Consider the following 19,804-nt stretch of genomic DNA (forward strand, 5'->3'; position numbering starts at 1 on the left):
TTTTGGTACAAATTTAATGAATTTAATGTGGGCGTGGCCTCATATTGGGGGCGTGGCCTCGTTGGGGGCGTGGCCTCGTTTGGGGCGTGGCCTCGTTGGGGGCGTGGCCTGGTTGGGGGCGGGGTCACGGCGCCGGCGGCTCCTCGGCGATCACCATGGGCGATCCCAGCTGGAGGTCGCGCTGGAGACTCTCGAGCGCGGCGGGGCTGAGGCGGTGAACCTCCAACCAATCGGCCAAGAGCGACGCCGAGAGCGGCGCCGAGTCGGCAACGCTGCGGGGGAGGGGCACAGGGAGGGGACGGCGTCGGCGAGAGCGCGACGGCAAAAAACGGCAAAATGCGCGAAGAGATGGGAAACGACCCAACAAAACCCAACTCAACCCAACTTAACTAAACCAAAACCAACCCAACCCAACCCAACCAACCCAACCCAACCCAACCCAAACCCAACCCAACCCAACCCAACCCAACCCAACCCAACTCAACGAAACCCAATGAAACGCAACGAAACCCAACCCAACCCAACCAACCCAACCCAACCAACCTAACTTAACTAAACCAAATCCAACTCAACCAACCCAACCCAACCCAACTCAACTCAACCCAACCCAACTTAACTAAACCAAATCCAACTCAACCCAACCAACCCAACCCAACTCAACCCAACCCAACCCAACCCAACCCAACTCAACTCAACCCAACCCAATTCAACCCAACCCAACCCAACTCAATTAAATGCAACGAAACCCAACCAACCCAACCCAACCCAACCAAACCCAAACCAACCCAACCAACCCAACCCAACTAAACCAAATCCAACCCAACCCAACTCAACCCAACCCAACCCAACCCAACTCAACCAACCCAACCCAACCAACCCAACCCAACCCAACTCAACCCAACCCAACCCAACCCAACCCAACTCAACCAACCCAACCCAACCCAACCCAACCCAACTCAACCCAACCCAACCCAACCCAACCCAACCCAACTCAACCCAACTCAACCCACCCAACCCAACTCAACCCAACACACCCAACTCAACCCAACCCAACCCAACCAACCCAACCCAACCCAACTCAACCCAACCCAACCCAACCCAACCCAACCCAACTCAACTCAGCTCAACCCAACCAACCCAACCCAACCCAACTCTTCCCCCACCTGTCCTTGGCCTCTCCCACCATGTCGAGCGATTGGCTCAGGAACTCCTCCAGGTCGAAGCCGACGCCGTAACCGGCGCCGCTTCCCTTTGGCGTCACCGGGAACACCGGCGGCAGCGGATCCTCCACCTGCGGGGCGGGGCCGTGAAAAGGGGCGTGGCCACCACAAGCCACGCCCCCAACATCCGACCACGCCCCCTCCTCACCTGCGACTTCTGCAGCTGCTGCGTCACCGTGGCCACGTCGGCGTCGCCGGTTTGGCGCTCCGGCCACGCCCACGGCTCGGCGGGAGGGGGCGGGGCTTGAGGGCGGGGGGGCGGGGCTTGTGGGCGTGGCACGGGCGCGGCGCCGTCCGCCATCTTGGTCCAGCGTTCCAGGAGGTGCCGGTCGTCGTCGGTGAGGACGAGGCCGTGCAGCCCCTCCCCCCGCGGGCGCGGCTCGCGGCGTTCGCGCTCGCGTTGGCGTTTTTCGCGTTCCTTGGCGCGTTCTTGACGGCGGCGGCGCTTCTCCTCCCGCTCGCGCTGGCGCTCGGCCGCCGTCACCGGTTTGCGGCACTCCGGCGGGTCCGGCGCGGCGCAGGGCGGGTCTGGGGGAGGGGAGGGGGCGGCGGCCAATCAGAGGGGAGGGAGAGGCGGCGCGGCCAATCGGAAATGGAGTTCGGGTGGGGGAAGGGAAGGGAGGTCCAGTCAACCCAACCCAACTAAACTCAACCCAACTCAACTCAACTCAACCCAACTCATTTAACCCAACTCAACCCAACTCAACCCAACCCAACCCAACCCAACCCAACCCAACCCAACTCATTCAACCCAACCCAACCAAACTCATTTAACCCAACTCAACCCAACCCAACCCAACCCGACCCAACTCAACTCAACCCAACCCAACCCAACCCAACTCAACCCAACTCAACCCAACCCAACCCAACCCAACCCAACTCAACCCAACCCAACCCAACCCAACCCAACTAAACTCAACCCAACCCAACCCACCCAACCCAACTCAACTCAACTTAACCCAACTCAATCTAACTCAACCCAATTTAACCAACCCAACCCAACCCAACCCAACCCAACCCAACCCAACTCAACCCAACCCAACCCAACCCAACCCAACCCAACCCAACTCATCCAATCCAACCCCACCCAACCCAACTCAACAATACCCAACTCAACCCAACCCAACCCCATCCAACCCAACCCAACTCAACCCAACCCAACCCCATCCAACCCAACCCAACCCAATGAACTCAACCCAACCCAACCCAACCCAACCCAACCCAACCCCATCCAACCCAACCCAACCCAACCCAACCCAACCCAACTCAACTCAACCCAACCCAACCCAACCCAACCAACTCAACCCAACCCAACCCAACCCAACTCAACCCAACTCAACTCAACCCAACCCAACCCAACCCAACCAACCCAACCCAACCCAACCCAACTCACTCAACCCAACTCAACCCAATTTATCCAACCCAACCCAACCCAACCCAACCCATCTCCCATTCCCCTCCCCCACCTTTGCTCTTGTTCCTCATGGCCGATTTCAGCAGCGCCGCCTTCAGCGCCGCTTTGGTGTCGTCCGAGATGGCGCCGTCCCTCTTGGGCGCCGCCGGCGCTTCCGGCTCCGCCTTCACCCGCGGCGACTCCATGGGGCAGTCGGGGGCGGGGCCGGGGCTCGGCATGTCCACATCGGCGCAGGGCGGCCACGCCGGCGCCGCGGTGACGTTCGCCATGTTGATGTCGACGTCGGTCTTTCCGACGGGCGCCGGCGCAATTTGGCGGCGGATTCCGTCGCGTCGCGCGTGGAAATCGGCGATTTCGGCAACGATGGCGGCTTTGATCTCCTCTTTGGTGAGCGCCTGCCGGTCGAACGCGAAGTCGAACGCCGGCACGCACTCGGGTTCATCCTCGGGGTCGTGATATTTAGCCAAAAACGGGTGCCGCAACGCCTCGGCGACGCCGACGCGCTCCCGCGGGTCGAAACGCAACATCCTCCCCAACAACGCCAACGCCGCCGGCTCCGCGTCGCCAAAAAGACTCTCCCACGGCACCGGCGGGCGCGGCGGCAAACTCTGCACGTAGGCGCGCACCCGCTCGGCGCCGATGGCCGCCATGACGCCGGGCGGCGGCGTGCCCAGCACCGCCATGATCAGCTGGAGTTGGTGGACGTAATTCCGCCCCGGGAAGAGTTGCCGGCGGCCGAGCATTTCGGCAAAGATGCACCCGACCGACCACATGTCGATGGCGCGCGTGTAGCGGTGCAGCGACAGCAGAAGCTCCGGCGCGCGGTACCAACGCGTGGCGACGTATTCGGTGAGGAACGCCTTGGCCTGGCGCGGGTCGGCGCCGATGCCGCGCGCCATGCCGAAATCGCCGATCTTCAGCTCGCAGTTCTCGTTGACCAAGAGGTTGCTCGGCTTGAGGTCGCGGTGGAGGACGTTCGCCGAGTGGATGTACTTGAGGCCGCGGAGGAGTTGGTAGAGGAAGTAACGGACGTGTTCCAAGGTCAGGGGTTGGGAGGAGTGGATGATCTGGTGGAGGTCGCTCTCCATGAGGTCCAGAACGACGTAGCTGTGGGGGAGGGGCGGTGGTGGTGGGGGTGGTGGTGTGGGGGTGGGGGAGGGGTTGGGGGGTTGGGTGGGTCAATGTGAGTCAACGCGAGTCGACCAAAGTCATGGAAACTCAACTCAACTCAAGAGAAGTCAACCCAACTCAACTCAACCCAACTCAACTCAACTCAACTGAATCCAATCCGACTCAACCAACCCAACCCAACCCAACCAACCCAACTCAACCCAACCCAACCAACCCAACTCAACCCAATTCAACCAAACCCAACCCAACCCAACCCAACTCATCGCAATCCAACTCAACCAACCAAACCCAACCCAACCAACCCAACCCAACCCAACCCAACTCAACCCAACCCAACCCAACTCAACCCAACTCAACCAACCCAACCCAACCCAATTCAACTCAACTCAGCCCAACTCAACCCAACCCAACCCAACCCAACCCAACTCAACCCAACCCAACCCAACTCAACTCAACCAAACTCAAGGAAACTCAACTCAACTCAACCCAACCCAACTCAACCCAACTCAACCCAACCCAACTCAACCCAACTCAACTCAACCCAACCAACCCAACCCAACCCAACCCAACTCAAGTCAACTCAACCAACCAAACCCAACCCAACAAACTCAACTCAACCCAATCCAACCCAACCCAACTCAACTCAACCCAACCCAATTCAACTCAACCAACCCGACCCAACCCACCCAACCCAACCCAACCCACCTCAACCCAACCCAACCAACCCAACCCAACTCAGCCCAACTCAACTCAACCCAACCCAAGTGAACTCAACCCAACAAACCCAACCCAACTCAACTAAACCAACCCAACCCAACTCAACCCAAACCAACTGAACCAACCCAACCCAACTAAACTCAACTCAACACAACCCAACCCAACCCAACCCAACCCAACTAAACCCAACTCAACTCAACCCAACCCAACCCAACCCAACCAAACCCAACCCAACCCAACTCAACTCAACTTGACTCAACTCAACCCAACCCAACCCAACTCAACCCAACCCAACCCAACTCAACTCAACTCAACTCAACCCAACCCAACCCAACCAACCCAACCCAAAAAACTCAACCCAACCCAACCCAACCCAACCCAACCAACCCAATCCAACTCAACTCAACCCAACCCAACCCAACCCAACCAACCCAATCCAACTCAACCCAACCCAACCCAACCCAACCCAACTCAACCAAACCAACCCAACCAACCCAACCCAACTCAACCCAACTCAACCCAACCAACCAAACCAAACCCAACCCAATTAAACTCAACCAACTCAACCCAACCCAACCCAACTCAACCCAACCAACCCAACCAACCCAACCAAACCCAACCCAAGTCAACCAACCAAACCCAACTCAACCCAACTCAACTCAACCCAACCCAACCCAACCCAACTCAACTCAACCCAACCAATTCAACCCAACCCAACTCAACTCAACCCAAAAAACTCAACTCAACTCAACCAAAGCAACCCAACTCAACTCAACCAACCCAACCAACCCAACCCAACCCAACCAACTAACTCAACTCAACCAACCCAACTCATCTCAGCCCAACCCAACCCAACCCAAAAAACTCAACTCAACTCAGCCCAACCAACCCAACCCAATCCAACTCAACCCAACCCAACCCAACTGAACCCAACCCAACCCAACCCAACCCAACCCAACCCAACCCAACCAACCCAACCCAACCCAACTCAACCCAACTCAACCAAACCCAACTCAACCCAACCCAACCCAACCCAACCAACCCAACCAACCCAACCCAACCCAACCCATCCCAACCCAACTCGACTCAACTCAACCCAACCCAACTCAACCCAACCCAACCCAACCCAACCAACCCAACCCACCCAACCCAACCCAACTCAACTCAACTCAACTCAACTCAACTGAAACAACCAAACCAACTCAATCCAACTCAACCCAACCCAACCCAACTCAACTCAACCCAACCCAACCCAACCCAACTCAACTCAACAGAACTCAACCCAACCCAACTCAACCCAACCAACGCAACTCAACCCAACTCAACCAAACCCAACCAACCCAACCCACCCAACCCACGCACACGGAGCGGAACTCGCCGTAGGGCCCGGCCGGCCGCAGGATGTCCTTGATGCCGATGATGTTGTCGTGCTTGAAGTGTTTGAGGATCTTCAGCTCCCGCAGCGTCCGCTTGGCGTTGGTCACCACGTCGAAGGCGTTGGGGATCTTCTTGATGGCCACCTGCTGGCCTGGGGGGGGCAGGTGAGGTCCAGGTGTGCCCAGGTGAGGTCCAGGTGTGCCCAGGTGTGCCCAGGTGTGCCCAAAATCCCATTTTTGGTCATTTTAACCCAATTTTTGCTCATTTTAACCCATTTTTGCTCATTTTAACCCCATTTTTTTGGCATTTTACCCTCCCCAGGTGTGCCCAGGTGTGCCCAGGTGTGCCCAGGTGTGCCCAAAATCCCATTTTTGCTCATTTTAATCCCATTTTTACTAATTTTAACCCTATTTTCTTCTTTTAACCCCATTTTTGCTCCTTTTAACCCCGTTTTTTTTGCGTTTTACCCTCCCCAGGTGTGCCCAGGTGTGTTTTCAGTGCCCAAAATCCCATTTTTGCTCATTTTAGCCCAATTTTTGCTCTTTTTAACCCAATTTTTGCTCCTTTTAACCCCATTTTTGCTCCTTTTAACCCCATTTTTTTTTGCCTTTTACCCTCCCCAGGTGTGCCCAGGTGTGTCCAGGTGTGCCCAGGTGTGCCCAGGTATGCCCAGGTGTGCCCAAAATCCCATTTTTGCTCCTTTTAACCCCATTTTTGCTCCTTTTAACCCCATTTTTTTTGCGTTTTACCCTCCCCAGGTGTGCCCAGGTGTGCCCAGGTGTGCCCAGGTGTGCCCAGGTGTGTTTCCAGTGCCCAAAATCCCATTTTTGCTCCTTTTAACCCCATTTTTTTTGCCTTTTACCCTCCCCAGGTGTGCCCAGGTGTGCCCAGGTGTGCCCAGGTGCCCCCAGGTGTGCCCAGGTGTGCCCAGGTGAGCCCAAAATCCCATTTTCGCTCATTTTAGCCCAATTTTTGCTCCTTTTAACCCCATTTTTTTTGTGTTTTTCCCTCCCCAGGTGTGCCCAGGTGTGCCCAGGTGTGCCCAGGTGTATCTCAGGTGTATCTCAGGTGTGCCCAGGTGTGCCCAGGTGCGTTTTCAGTGCCCAAAATCCCATTTTTGCTCATTTTAACCCAATTTTTGCTCCTTTTAACCCCATTTTTGCCCCTTTTAACCCCATATTTTTGTGTTTTACCCTCCCCAGGTGTGCCCAGGTGTGCCCCCAGGTGTGCCCAGGTGTGCCCAGGTGTGCCCCAGGTGTGCCCAGGTGTGCCCAAAATCCCATTTTTGATGATTTTAACCCAATTTTTGCTCATTTTAGCCCAATTTTTGCTCATTTTAACCCAATTTTTGCTCCTTTTAACCCCATTTTTGCGTTTTACCCTCCCCAGGTGTGCCCAGGTGTGTCCCAGGTGTGTTTTCAGTGCCCAAAATCCCATTTTTGCTCCTTTTAACCCCATTTTTTTGGCGTTTTACCCTCCCCAGGTGTCCCCAGGTGTGCCCAGGTGTGCTCAGGTGTGCCCAGGTGTGCCCAGGTGTGTTTTCAGTGCCCAAAATCCCATTTTTGCTCATTTTAACCCAATTTTTCCTCATTTTAACCCCATTTTTGCTCCTTTTAACCCCGTTTTTTTTGCGTTTTACCCTCCCCAGGTGCCCCCAGGTGTGCCCAGGTGCCCCCAGGTGTGCCCAGGTGTGCCCCAGGTGTATTTTGGGTGCCCCCAGATGTCCCCAGGTGTATCTCAGGTATCCCCAGGTGTATTTTGGGTGTGCCCAGGTGTGCCCAGGTGTGTTTTCAGTGCCCCAAATCCCATTTTTGCTCCTTTTAACCCCATTTTTGCCCCTTTTAACCCCATTTTTGCGTTTTACCCTCCCCAGGTGTGCCCAGGTGTGCCCAGGTGTGTTTTCAGTGCCCAAAATCCCATTTTTGCTCATTTTAACCCAATTTTTCCTCATTTTAACCCCATTTTTGCTCCTTTTAACCCCGTTTTTTTGCATTTTACCCTCCCCAGGTGTGCCCAGGTGTGCCCAGGTGTGCCCAGGTGTGCCCAAAATCCCATTTTTGCTCATTTTAACCCAATTTTTGCTCCTTTTAACCCGTTTTTTTTGGCCTTTTACCCTCCCCAGGTGTGCCCAGGTGTGTTTTCAGTGCCCAAAATCCCATTTTTGCTCATTTTAACCCCATTTTTTCTCTTTTTAACCCCATTTTTTCTCATTTTAACCCCATTTTTGCTTTTTTAACCCAATTTTTCTCCTTTTAACCCCATTTTTTTTGCATTTTCCCCTCCCCAGGTGTGCCCAGGTGTGCCCAGGTGTGTTTTCAATGCCCAAAATCCCATTTTTGCTCCTTTTAACCCCATTTTTTCTCCTTTTAACGTCATTTTTGCTCCTTTTAACCCCGTTTTTTTTGCCTTTTACCCTCCCCAGGTGTGCCCAGGTGTGCCCCAGGTGTGTTTTCAGTGCCCAAAATCCCATTTTTGCTCATTTTAACCCCATTTTTGCTCCTTTTAACCCAATTTTTGCTCCTTTTACCCCATTTTTGCCCCTTTTAACCCCTTTTTTTTCATTTTACCCTCCCCAGGTGTGCCCAGGTGTGCCCAAAATCCCATATTTGCTCATTTTAACCCAATTTTTGCTCCTTTAAACCCCATTTTTGCTCCTTTTAACCCCTTTTTTTTGCCTTTTACCCTCCCCAGGTGTGCCCAGGTGTGCCCAGGTGTGCCCCAGGTGTGCCCAGGTGTGTTTTCAGTGCCCAAAATCCCATTTTTGCTCCTTTTAACACCATTTTTGCTCCTTTTAACCCCATTTTTTTTGCATTTTACCCTCCCCAGGTGTGCCCAGGTGTTCCCAGGTGTGCCCAAAATCCCATTTTTGCTCCTTTTAACCCCATTTTTTTTGCGTTTTCCCCTCCCCAGGTGTGCCCAGGTGTGTTTTCAGTGCCCAAAATCCCATTTTTGCTCCTTTTAACCCAATTTTTTTTGCATTTTACCCTCCCCAGGTGTGCCCAGGTGTGCCCAGGTGTGCCCAGGTGTGTTTTCGGTGCCCAAAATCCCATTTTTGCTCATTTTAACCCCATTTTTGTTCCTTTTACCCCGTTTTTTTTGCGTTTTACCCTCCCCAGGTGTGCCCAGGTGTGCCCAGGTGAGTGCCCAAGTGTGCCCAGATGTCCCCAGGTGTATCTCAGGTATCCCCAGGTGTATTTTGGGTGTGCCCAGGTGTGGTTTCAATGCCCAAAATCCCATTTTTGCTCCTTTTAACCCCGTTTTTTTTGTGTTTTACCCTCCCCAGGTGTGCCCAGGTGTTCCCAGGTGTGCCCCACGCGTGCCCCACGCGTGTCTCACCGGTATCCCGCCGCCGTGCCGAGCTGACCACGCCGTAGGCGCCGGTGCCGATGGTCTCGATCACCTCGTAGTCGTCGCCCACGTCGAAGGTGACGTCGAGCGCGCGCGCCTTCAGCAGCGCCAGCGGCCCCGGCGCCTCGGGGGCGGGGCTTGGGGCCTGGGGGGCGTGGTTTGGGTCATTGGGGGCGTGGTTTGGGTCATTTGGGGCGTGGCTTGGGTGATTTGGGGCGTGGCTTGGGTGATTTGGGGCGTGGTTTGGGTCATTGGGGGCGTGGCCTGGTCCCTGGAGGGCGTGGCTTGGTCCATAGGGGGCGGTGCCTATCGCATGGTGGGCGTGGCTTTGCCCCTGGTGGGCGTGGCTTGGTCCCTGGTGGGCGTGGTTTGGGGCATTAGGGGCGTGGTTTGGGCCATGGGGGGCGTGGTTTGTGTCATTGGGGGCGGGGCCTGGTTCCGCCATGGCGCCTGTCACCTGAAAAGGGCGAAAATCACCCCAAAAAATCGTCTGGGTGGGAAAAATTCTCCTCCAGTTCGTCCCAGTTGCCTCCCAGTTCATCCCAGTCCCTCCCAGTTTATCCCAGTCCATCCCAGTCCCCCCGGATCCTCTCCCAGTTCATCCCAGTTGGTCCCAGTTCCCTCCCAGTTTCTCCAGGACCCCCTTAAACCCCTCCCAGTAAATCCCAGTCCCCCCTCATCCTCCCCCAGTCCCTCCCAGTACCCCCAGTTTCTCCCAGTATAAACCAGTCCCTCCCAGTCCATCCCAATCCCATCCCAGTCCCCCCCAGTTTGTTCCCAGTCCCATCCCAGACCCTCCCAGTCCCTCCCAGTTCCCCCATTTCCCTCCCAGTTCCCTCCCAGTTACTCCAGGACCCCCTTAAACCCCTCCCAGTCCCTCCCAGTTTGTCCCAGTTTGTCCCAGTTCCCTCCCAGTGCCCCCCAAACCCTTCCCAGTCCCTCCCAGTCCATCCCAGTCCTTCCAGTTCCCTCCCAGTCCCTCCCAGTCCATCCCAGTTTGTCCCAGTTCCCTCCCAGTTACTCCAGGACACCCCTAAACCCCTCCCAGTAAATCCCAGTCCCTCCCAGTCCCCCCCAAACCCTTCCCAGCCCCTCCCAGTATATCCCAGTGCCCCCATTAACCCTTTCCACTCCCCCCAAACCCCTCCCAGTTCCCTCCCAGTCCCTCCCAGTTTGTCCCAGTTTCTCCCACTATATCCCAGTCCCCCCCAAACCCCTCCCAGTTCCCTCCCAGTTTGTCCCAGTTCCCTCCCAGTTCCCTCCCAGTTTGTCCCAGTTCCCTCCCAGTTCCCCCCAGTCCCTCCCAGTTTCCTTCAATCCCATCCCAGTTCATCCCAGTCCGTCCCAGTTTGTCCCAGTTCCCTCCCAGTTACTCCAGGACCCCCCTAAACCCCTCCCAGTAAATCCCAGTTCCATCCCAGTCCCCCTCAATCCTCTCCCAGTTTGTCCCAGTCCATCCCAGTCCCTCCCAATTTGTTCCCAGTCCCCCCCAGTTTGTTTCAATCCCATCCCAGTTTGTCCCAGTCCCTCCCAGTTCCCTCCAAACCCTTCTCAATCCCTCCCAGTCCCTCCCAGTTTCTTTCAGTCCCATCCCAGTCCCTCCCAGTATATCCCAGTGCCCCCATTAACTCTTTCCACTCCCCCCAAACCCTTCCCAGTCCCTCCCAGTCCCCCCCAGTTTGTCCCAGTCCCTCCCAGTTCATCCCAATCCCCTCCCAGTCCCTCCCAGTCCCTCCCAGTCTGTCCCAGTTCCCTCCCAGTTTGTCCCAGTTTGTCCCAGTCCCTCCCAGTTTATCCCAGTCCCCCCCAGTCTTTCCCAGTCCCTCCCAGTCCCTCCCAGTCCCCTCCAATCCCATCCCAGTCCCTCCTAATCCCCTCCCAGTCCCTCCCAGTTTGTCCCAGTTTCTCCCAGTTTGTCCCGTCTCCCCCATCCCCCCCCCGGGGGCCGTTACCATGACAACCCCCCCGCGGCTCTTACCGCCCCCTCCGCCCCTCCCGCCGCTCCCGCCGGGCCCGGGAACAGCCGCCGCCCGGCCCCGCCCCCTCCGCGGCTTCCGGGACGCACTTCCGCCCTCCCTCCGCTGCTTCCGGGCTCGGAGAACTTCCGCGTCGCTGCTCGGGGATTTTTCGGGAACTTTTCCCGCTCCTCTCGGTGGTTCGGGAGGAATTTTGGGTCATTTCTGTGTTTTTTAAAGAATTTCCGGTTCGTCTTTACGGTCTTGGGGAATTTCCGGTTCGTCTCTATGGTTACTGAAGGACTTCCGGTCTTTTTCCGGTTTGTGTCTATGGGTTTTTGGAGGACTTCCTGTTCATCTCTATGGTTTTTAATAGAGTTTCCGGCTCGTCTCTATGGTTACTGGAAAACTTCCGGTCCTCTTCCGGTTTGTCTCTATGGTTTTTAGGACTTCCGGCTCGTCTCTATGGTTTTGGAGGACTTCCAGTTCGTCTCTATGGTCCTGGAGGACCTCTCGATGGTTTTGGCGGACAGAGCGGCCCCGTCTCGCTGCGCACTGCGCATGCGCACCGCGCACTGCGCCGCCACTTCCGCTTCCGCTCAGCCGCCATGAGGGACCGGACGCGGGAACTGCGCCAGGCGAGAGAACAAAAAATGGGGAAAAAAAGGGAAAAAACGGGAAAAAGAGGAGAAAAAGAGGGAAAATGAGGCCGGAATTGGGATGGGGGAAGGAGGAAATGGGGGGAAAGTGGCAAAAAATGGGAAAAGAGCCAAAAAATTGGGATTGGGGAGTCGGGAAATGGAAGGAAATTGCGAAAAAACGGGAAAAGCCCAAAAATGGGGAAAAAGATGCAAAAAAAGTAGGAAATGAACCCAAAAATTGGGAAAAGAGCCCCAAAATCAGGAAAAGATCCTGAAAATGGGGAGAAAAAGGTCAAAGATGGGGATAAAAAGGCCAAAAATTTGGAAAATGAGGCAAAAATCAGGAAAAAACTCTAAAAATCAGGAAAATGGTGTTAAAAAATGGGAAAAGAGCCCAAAACCCAAAAAATGGACTCAAAAACTGGAAAAATGTTTAAAAAAAATGGGAAGAGTTCAAAAATGGGGAAAAGAGCCCAAAAATTGGGAAAAGAGCCCAAAGTCGGGAAAATTTAACCAAAAATCAGGAAATGAACAAAAAAATGTGGAAAAAGAGCCCAAAAACAGGGAAAAAACGCCAAAAATGGGGTAAAAAAGGCAAAAATCAGGAAATGAACCCAAAAATGGGGAAAGGAGCCCAAAATTTCAGGTTTTTGTTCCAAATCCGCGTTTTTCCCCCCAAATCCAGTTTATTTTCCCCTAAATCTGTGTTTTTCACCCCAATCCGTGTTTTTTTCCCTAATTTCCATTTTTTTTCCCAAATCCAGGTTTATTTTTCCCCAATTTCCATTTTTTTTCCCAAATCCGGGTTTATTTTTCCCAAAATCTGCGTTTTTCGCCCCAAATCCAGTATTTTTCCCAAAATCCGCGTTTTTCGCCCCAATTTGCGTTTATTTTTCCCTAATTCCCGTTTTCCCCCCAAATCCGGGTTTATTTTTCCCTAAATCCGCGTTTTTCCCCCCAAATTCAGGTTTATTTTTCCCTAATTCCCATTTTTCCCCCAAAATGTTGGTTTTCTCCCAAAATCCACATTTTTCCCCCCAAATTCGGGTTTATTTTTCCCAAATTCCCGTTTTTCCCCCAAATCCGTTTTTTTCCCAAAATCCGCGTTTTTCCCCCCAAATTCAGGTTTATTTTTCCCTAATTCCTGGTTTTTTTTCCAAAATCCAGGTTTATTTTTCCCCAATTCCCCTTTTCCCCCCAAATTCAGGGTTTTTTTTCCCAAAATCCGCGTTTTTCCCCCCAAATCCGTGTTTTTTCCCAAAATCGTCGTTTTTCACCCCAATTCTCGTTTATTTTCTTTCCCCTCAGGCGTCGGATTCGGACTCGGAGGGGGAGGGGCGGGGGGGGGAGGGGCGGCTCCTCCCCCCCGAGGACCCCGCCCTGGCCCAGGTTTGCATCTCATTTGCATCTCATTTGCATCTCATTTGCATATCGTTTTACCCCGGTGTATATCGCGATATAACCCCGGTGGAAAAGATCCTAAAAATGGGGAGAAAAAGGTCAAAAATAGGGAAAAAAGGCCCAAAATATGGAAAAAGAGGCAAAAATCAGGAAATAAACCCAAAATTAAGGAAAATGATACTAAAAAATGGGAAAAGAGCCCAAAAATCAGGAAAATGAAGTCAAAAAGTGGAAAAATGTTAAAAATAAATGGGAAGAGTTCAAAAATTGGGAAAAGAGCCTAAAAAATTGGGAAAAGAGCCCAAAGTCGGGAAAATGAAACCAAAAATCAGGAAATTAACAAAAAATGTGGAAAAGGAGCCAAAAACAACGAAAAAGAGGCAAAAATTGGGGGAAAGAGCCCAAAAATGGGGTAAAAAAGGGAAAAATCAGGAAATTAACCCAAAAATTGGGAAAAGAGCCCAAAAAATCAGGAAAAGATCCTTAAAATGGGGAGAAAAAGGTCAAAGATGGGGAAAAAAGGCCCAAAAATCAGGAAAAAGAGGCAAAAATCAGGAAAAAAACCCAAAATTAAGAAAATGATACTAAAAAATGGGAAAAGAGCCCAAAAATCAGGAAAAGATCCTAAAATGGGGAGAAAAAGGTCAAAGATCGGGAAAAAAAGGTTAAAAATCAGGAAAAAGAGGCAAAAATCAGGAAAAAAACCCAAAATTAAGGAAAGTGATACTAAAAAATGGGAAAAGAGCCCAAAAATTAGGAAAAGATCCTAAAAATGGGGAGAAAAAGGTCAAAGATTGGGAAAAAAGGCCCAAAAATATGGAAAAAGAGGCAAAAATCAGGAAAAAAACCCGAAATTAAGGAAAATGATACTAAAAAATGGGAAAAGAGCCCAAAAATCAGAAAAATGAACTCAAAAAGTGGAAAAATGTTAAAAAAAAATGGGAAGAGTTCAAAAATTGGGAAAAGAGCCTAAAAATTGGGAAAAGAGCCCAAAGTCGGGAAAATTAAACCAAAAATCAGGAATTTAACCAAAAAATGTGGAAAATGAGCCAAAAACAACGAAAAAGAGGCAAAAATTGGGGGAAAGAGTCCAAAAATGGGGTAAAAAAGGCAAAAATCAGGAAATGAACCCAAAAATTGGGAAAAGAGCCCCAAAAATCAGGAAAAGATCCTAAAAATGGGGAGAAAAAGGTCAAAGATCGGGAAAAAAGGGCCAAAAATATGGAAAAAGAGGCAAAAATCAGGAAAAAAGCCCAAAATTAAGGAAAATGATATTAAAAAATGGGAAAAGAGCCCAAAAATCAGGAAAATGAACTCAAAAATTGGGAAAATGTTTAAAAAAAATGGGAAGAGTTCAAAAATGGGGAAAAGAGCCCAAAAATGAGGAGATGAGCCCAAAGTCGGGAAAATGGAACCAAAAATCAGGAAATGAACCAAAAAATGTGGAAAATGAGCCAAAAACGAGGAAAAAGAGGCAAAAATTGGGGGAAAGAGCCCAAAAATGGGGTAAAAAAGGCAAAAATCAGGAAATGAACCCAAAAATTGGGAAAAGAGCCCCAAAAATCAGGAAAAGATCCTAAAAATGGGGAGAAAAAGGTCAAAGATCGGGAAAAAAGGGCCAAAAATATGGAAAAAGAGGCAAAAATCAGGAAAAAAGCCCAAAATTAAGGAAAATGATATTAAAAAATGGGAAAAGAGCCCAAAAATCAGGAAAATGAACTCAAAAATTGGGAAAATGTTTAAAAAAAATGGGAAGAGTTCAAAAATGGGGAAAAGAGCCCAAAAATGAGGAGATGAGCCCAAAGTCGGGAAAATGGAACCAAAAATCAGGAAATGAACCAAAAAATGTGGAAAATGAGCCAAAAACGAGGAAAAAGAGGCAAAAATTGGGGGAAAGAGCCCAAAAATGGGGTAAAAAAGGCAAAAATCAGGAAATGAACCCAAAAATTGGGAAAAGAGCCCAAAAATCAAGAAAAGATCCTAAAAATGGGGAGAAAAAGGTCAAAGATTGGGGAAAAAGGCCCAAAAATCACGAAAAAGAGGCAAAAATCAGGAAAAAAACCCAAAATTAAGGAAAATGATACTAAAAAATGTGGAAAAAGTTCAAAAATTAGGAGATGAGCCCCAAGTGGATATCGCGATATAACCCCGTGGATATCGCGATATAACCCCTGTTGATATCGCGATATAATCCCGGTTTATATCGCGATATAACTCCCATTAATATCGCGATATAACCCCCGTGTATATCGCGATATAACCCCCGTGGATATCGCGATATAACCCCGGTTTATATCGCGATATAACCTCCCCTGTCGCGCTATAACTCCTGTGTCTATCGCGGGTTTATATCGCGATATGACGCCTCTACCGCGGGTTTATATCGCGATATAACATCTCTATGGCAGGTTTATATTGCGATATAACGTGTGTATCGCAGGTTTATATCGCGATATAATCTCTAATATCGCGACAGGCGCAGTACCTGCGCTCGGCGCTGGGGGCGCTGTGTGACCCCGTGTCTATCGCGGGTTTATATCGCGATATAAACTCTCATATCGCGGGTTTATATCGCGATATGACCCGTTTATATCGCGATATAACGTTTATGTCGCGATGACAGGCGCAGTACCTGCGCTCGGCGCTGGGGGTGCTGTGTGACCCCGTTGATATCGCGGGTTTATATCGCGATATGACCCGTTGATATCGCGATATAACGTTTATATCGCGATGACAGGCGCAGTACCTGCGCTCGGCGCTGGGGGCGCTGTGTGACCCCGTGTTTATATCGCGATATGACCCGTTTATATCGCGATATAACCGGTTGATATCGCGACAGGCGCAGTTCCTGCGCTCGGCGCTGGGGGCGCTGTGTGACCCCGTTGATATCGCGGGTTTATATCGCGATATGACCCGTTTATATCGCGATATAACCCCATTGATATCGCGACAGGCGCAGTTCCTGCGCTCGGCGCTGGGGGCGCTGTGACTCCTGTTTCTATCGCGGGTTTATATCGCGATATGACCCGTTTATATCGCGATATAAACTCCCATGTCGTGATAGGCGCAGTACCTCCACTCGGCGCTGGGGGCGCTGTGTGACCCCGTTGATATCGCGGGTTTATATCGCGATATGACCCGTTGATATCGCGATATAACGTTTATATCGCGATGACAGGCGCAGTACCTGCGCTCGGCGCTGGGGGCGCTGTGTGACCCCGTGTTTATATCGCGATATGACCCGTTTATATCGCGATATGACCCCGTTTATATCGCGACAGGCGCAGTACCTCCGCTCGGCGCTGGGGGCGCTGTGTGACCCCGTTGATATCGTGGGTTTATATCGCGATATGACCCGTTTATATCACGATATGACCGGTTTATATCGTGACAGGCGCAGTTCCTGCGCTCGGCGCTGGGGGCGCTGTGTAACCCCGTGTTTATATCGCGATATGACCCGTTTATATCGCGATATAACCCCCCCAATGTCGTGACAGGCGCAGTACCTCCGTTCGGCGCTGGGGGCGCTGTCGCTGCGCGCGGCGGCGCTGGAGCGGCTGCAGGAACGGGCCTTGGCCACGCCCCTCCCCCCGCCAGGTTTGGGGGGAATTCGGGGGGTTTTGGGAAAATTCGGGGCAAATTCGGGGGGTTTTGGGGCAAATTTGGGGCACTTTGGGGTGAATTCGGGGGGTTTTGGGCAAATTCGGGGGGGTTGGGGCGAATTTGGGGGGTTTTGGGCAAATTTGGGGTGAATTTGGGGGTTTTGGGCAAATTCGGGGAGACTTTGGGGGATTCTGGCGCAAATTTGGGGCTGTTTGGGGTGAATTTGGGGCAAATTCAGGCGGTTTTGGGCAAATTCGGGACAAATTCAGGGGGTTTGGGGTGAATTTGGGGGGTTTTGGGGCAAATTTGGGAGGTTTTGGGGCAAATTCGGGGAGAATTCGGAGGGATTTTGGGGCAAATTCGGGGGCTTTTGGGGGTGAATTTGGGGCACTTTGGGGTGAATTTGGGAGGTTTTGGGGCATTTTGGGGTGAATTCGGGGGGTTTTGGGGCAAATTCGGGGGGTTTGGGGGCAAATTTTGGGCACTTCAGGGTGAATTTGGGGCAAATTTAGGGGATTTCGGGGCAAATTCGGGGGGTTTTGGGGCAAATTTGGGCAAATTCGGGGGGTTTTGGGGTGAATTCGGGGGGTTTGGGGAAAATTTGGGGGGTTTTGGGGCAAATTTCGGGCACTTTTCGGGGTGAATTCGGGGGAAAATTCGGGGGGTTATGGGGTGAATTTGGGGGGTTTGGGGGCAAATTTGGGGGGTTTTGGGGCAGTTTTGGGCAAATTTGGGGGGTTTTGGGGCAAATTCGGGGGGTTTTGGGGCAGTTTGGGGAAATTTGGGGGGTTTGGGGGCAAATTCGGGGGATTTTGGGGCACTTTGGGGCAAATTTGGGACTTTGGGGAGTTTTTTGGGGGGTTTCGGGTGATTCTGGATGAATTTTTTTGGGAAATTCGTGGAATTTTAGGGGAATTTTGGATTTTTTTTTTGGGGGGGGGTTTGGGTGTTTTTGGGGAATTTTGGGAGAAATTTGGGAGGTTTTGGGGAGATTTGGGTGAATTTTTGCTGGTTTTGGTCCCCTCAGAGCTCCAGGAGGATCTGGGCTGAGTTTGGGTGATTTTTGGCCATTTTTGGGGTGGATTTTGGGTGAATTTTGGCCGTTTTTGGTCCCCCAGAGCTCCAGGAGGATCTGGGTGATTTTTGGATGAATTTTTGGGTGGATTTTGGGTGAAATTTCACCATTTCTGGTCCCCCAGAGCTCCAGGAGGATTTGGGCTGGGTTTGGGTGAATTTTGGCCATTTTTTGGGTGGATTTTGGGTGAATTTTGGCCATTTTTGGTCCCCCAGAGCTCCAGGAGGATCTGGGCTGGGTTTGGGTGATTTTTTGGGTGGATTTTGGGTGAATTTTGCCCGTTTTTGGTCCCCCAGAGCTCCAGGAGGATCTGGGTGATTTTTGGCCATTTTTGGGGTGGATTTTGGGTGAATTTTCACAATTTTTGGTCCCTCAGAGCTCCACGAGGATCTGGGCTGGGTTTGGATGAATTTTTGGGTGGATTTTGGGTGAATTTTGGCCAGTTTTGGTCCCCCAGAGCTCCAGGAGGATCTGGGTGATTTTTGGATGAATTTTTGGGTGGATTTTGGGTGAAATTTGGCCATTTTTGGTCCCCCAGAGCTCCAGGAGGATCTGGGCTGGGTTTGGGTGATTTTTGGCCGTTTTTGGGGTGGATTTTGGGTGAATTTTCACCATTTTTGGTCCCCCGTAACTCCAGGAGGATTTGGGCTGGGTTTGGGTGATTTTTGGATGAATTTTTGGGTGGATTTTGGGTGAAATTTCCCCGTTTTTGGTCCCCCAGAGCTCCAGGAGGATCTGGGCTGAGTTTGGGTGATTTTTGGATGAATTTTTGGGTGGATTTTGGGTGAAATTTCCCCGTTTTTGGTCCCCCAGAGCTCCAGGAGGATTTGCAGCGGGTCCGGGACGAGATTCAGGATCTGACACGGGAGATTCAGGCGGGGCTGAGAGGTACCCCCAAAAACACCCCAAAATACCCCAAAATATCCCAAAATACCCCAAAATATCACCAAAGTACCCCGAAACACCCCAAAAACCCCAAATGCACAAAAAACACCCCAAAACAGCCCAAAATATCCCCAAAATATCCCCAAAATATCCCCAAAACACCCCAAAATATCCCCAAAATATTCCCAAAGTACCCCGAAACACCCCAAAAACTCGAAATACACAAAAAACAACCCAAAATACCCCCAAAACACCCCAAAAACCCCAAATACACAAAAAACAACCCAAAATACCCCAAAAACCACCCAAAATACCCCCAAAACACCCCAAAACAGCCCGAAACACCCCAAAATACCCCAAAATATCCCCAAAACACCCCAAAATGTCCCCAAAATATCCCCAAAATATCCTCAAAGTACCCCAAAACACCCCAAAATATCCCCAAAATATCCCCAAAACAGCCCAAAACACCCCAAAACACCCCGAAACACCCCAAAATATCCCCAAAACAGCCCCAAAACACCCCAAAATATCCCCAAAACACCCCAAAATATCCCCAAAAATACCCCAAAAAATCCAAATACACAAAAAACACCCCAAAAACCACCCAAAATACCCCAAAACCACCCAAAAATACCCCCAAAACACCCCAAAAACCCAAAATACACCAAAACCACCCCAAAATACCCCAAAACCACCCAAATTACCCCAAAAACCACCCAAAATACCCCAAACACCACCCAAAATACCCCAAAACTATGAAAAATGCCCACAAAACAGCCCCAAAAAACCAAAATACACCCTAAAAACACCCAAAATACCCCAAAACCACCCTAAAAATGCCCCAAAACTAACCCAAAAAACCCAAATACACCCAAACCACCCAAAATACACCAAAAACACCCAAAATACCCCAAAACTCTCCCAAAACACCAAAAATACCCCCAAAACACCCCAAAAATCCCCCAAAATCCCCTCCAAGTTCCCATTTTTGGGATTTTTTTCCCCATTTTTGGGATTTTTGTCCCATTTTTTAT

At 51.3% G+C, this 19,804-nt stretch overlaps 2 protein-coding genes across 3 annotated transcripts in view; one reads left to right on the plus strand and one right to left on the minus strand.

The window, feature by feature from the left end:
- On the minus strand, positions 1–11,433 carry MAPK7 (mitogen-activated protein kinase 7). Of its 2 annotated transcripts, none has more exons than XM_072936461.1 (7): positions 11,273–11,433; positions 9,196–9,664; positions 5,845–6,010; positions 2,687–3,741; positions 1,369–1,748; positions 1,164–1,291; positions 1–272 (listed from the first exon to the last, which is right to left on the minus strand). In XM_072936461.1, exons 2-7 carry the CDS (start codon positions 9,650–9,652, stop codon positions 125–127), a joined length of 2,334 nt encoding a protein of 777 aa, XP_072792562.1. In that variant the 5' UTR covers positions 9,653–9,664; positions 11,273–11,433; the 3' UTR covers positions 1–124. The 2 variants fall into 2 exon arrangements, with proteins under 2 accessions (XP_072792562.1, XP_041575510.2); XM_041719576.2 differs by having other exon boundaries at positions 11,186–11,433.
- Positions 11,161–19,804, plus strand: part of LOC121470821 (syntaxin-4-like) — a 22,217-nt gene continuing 13,573 nt past the window's right edge. The window contains exons 1-5 of the mRNA XM_072936400.1: positions 11,161–11,362; positions 11,610–11,800; positions 12,971–13,192; positions 16,702–16,801; positions 18,696–18,770. Of these exons, the coding sequence (XP_072792501.1) occupies positions 11,161–11,362; positions 11,610–11,800; positions 12,971–13,192; positions 16,702–16,801; positions 18,696–18,770 (790 nt within the window). The remainder of the gene's footprint in view (positions 11,363–11,609; positions 11,801–12,970; positions 13,193–16,701; positions 16,802–18,695; positions 18,771–19,804) is intronic.

The sequence above is a fragment of the Taeniopygia guttata genome, chromosome 16 (genome assembly GCF_048771995.1).
Source record: "Taeniopygia guttata chromosome 16, bTaeGut7.mat, whole genome shotgun sequence".
Taxonomy (NCBI): domain Eukaryota; kingdom Metazoa; phylum Chordata; class Aves; order Passeriformes; family Estrildidae; genus Taeniopygia; species Taeniopygia guttata.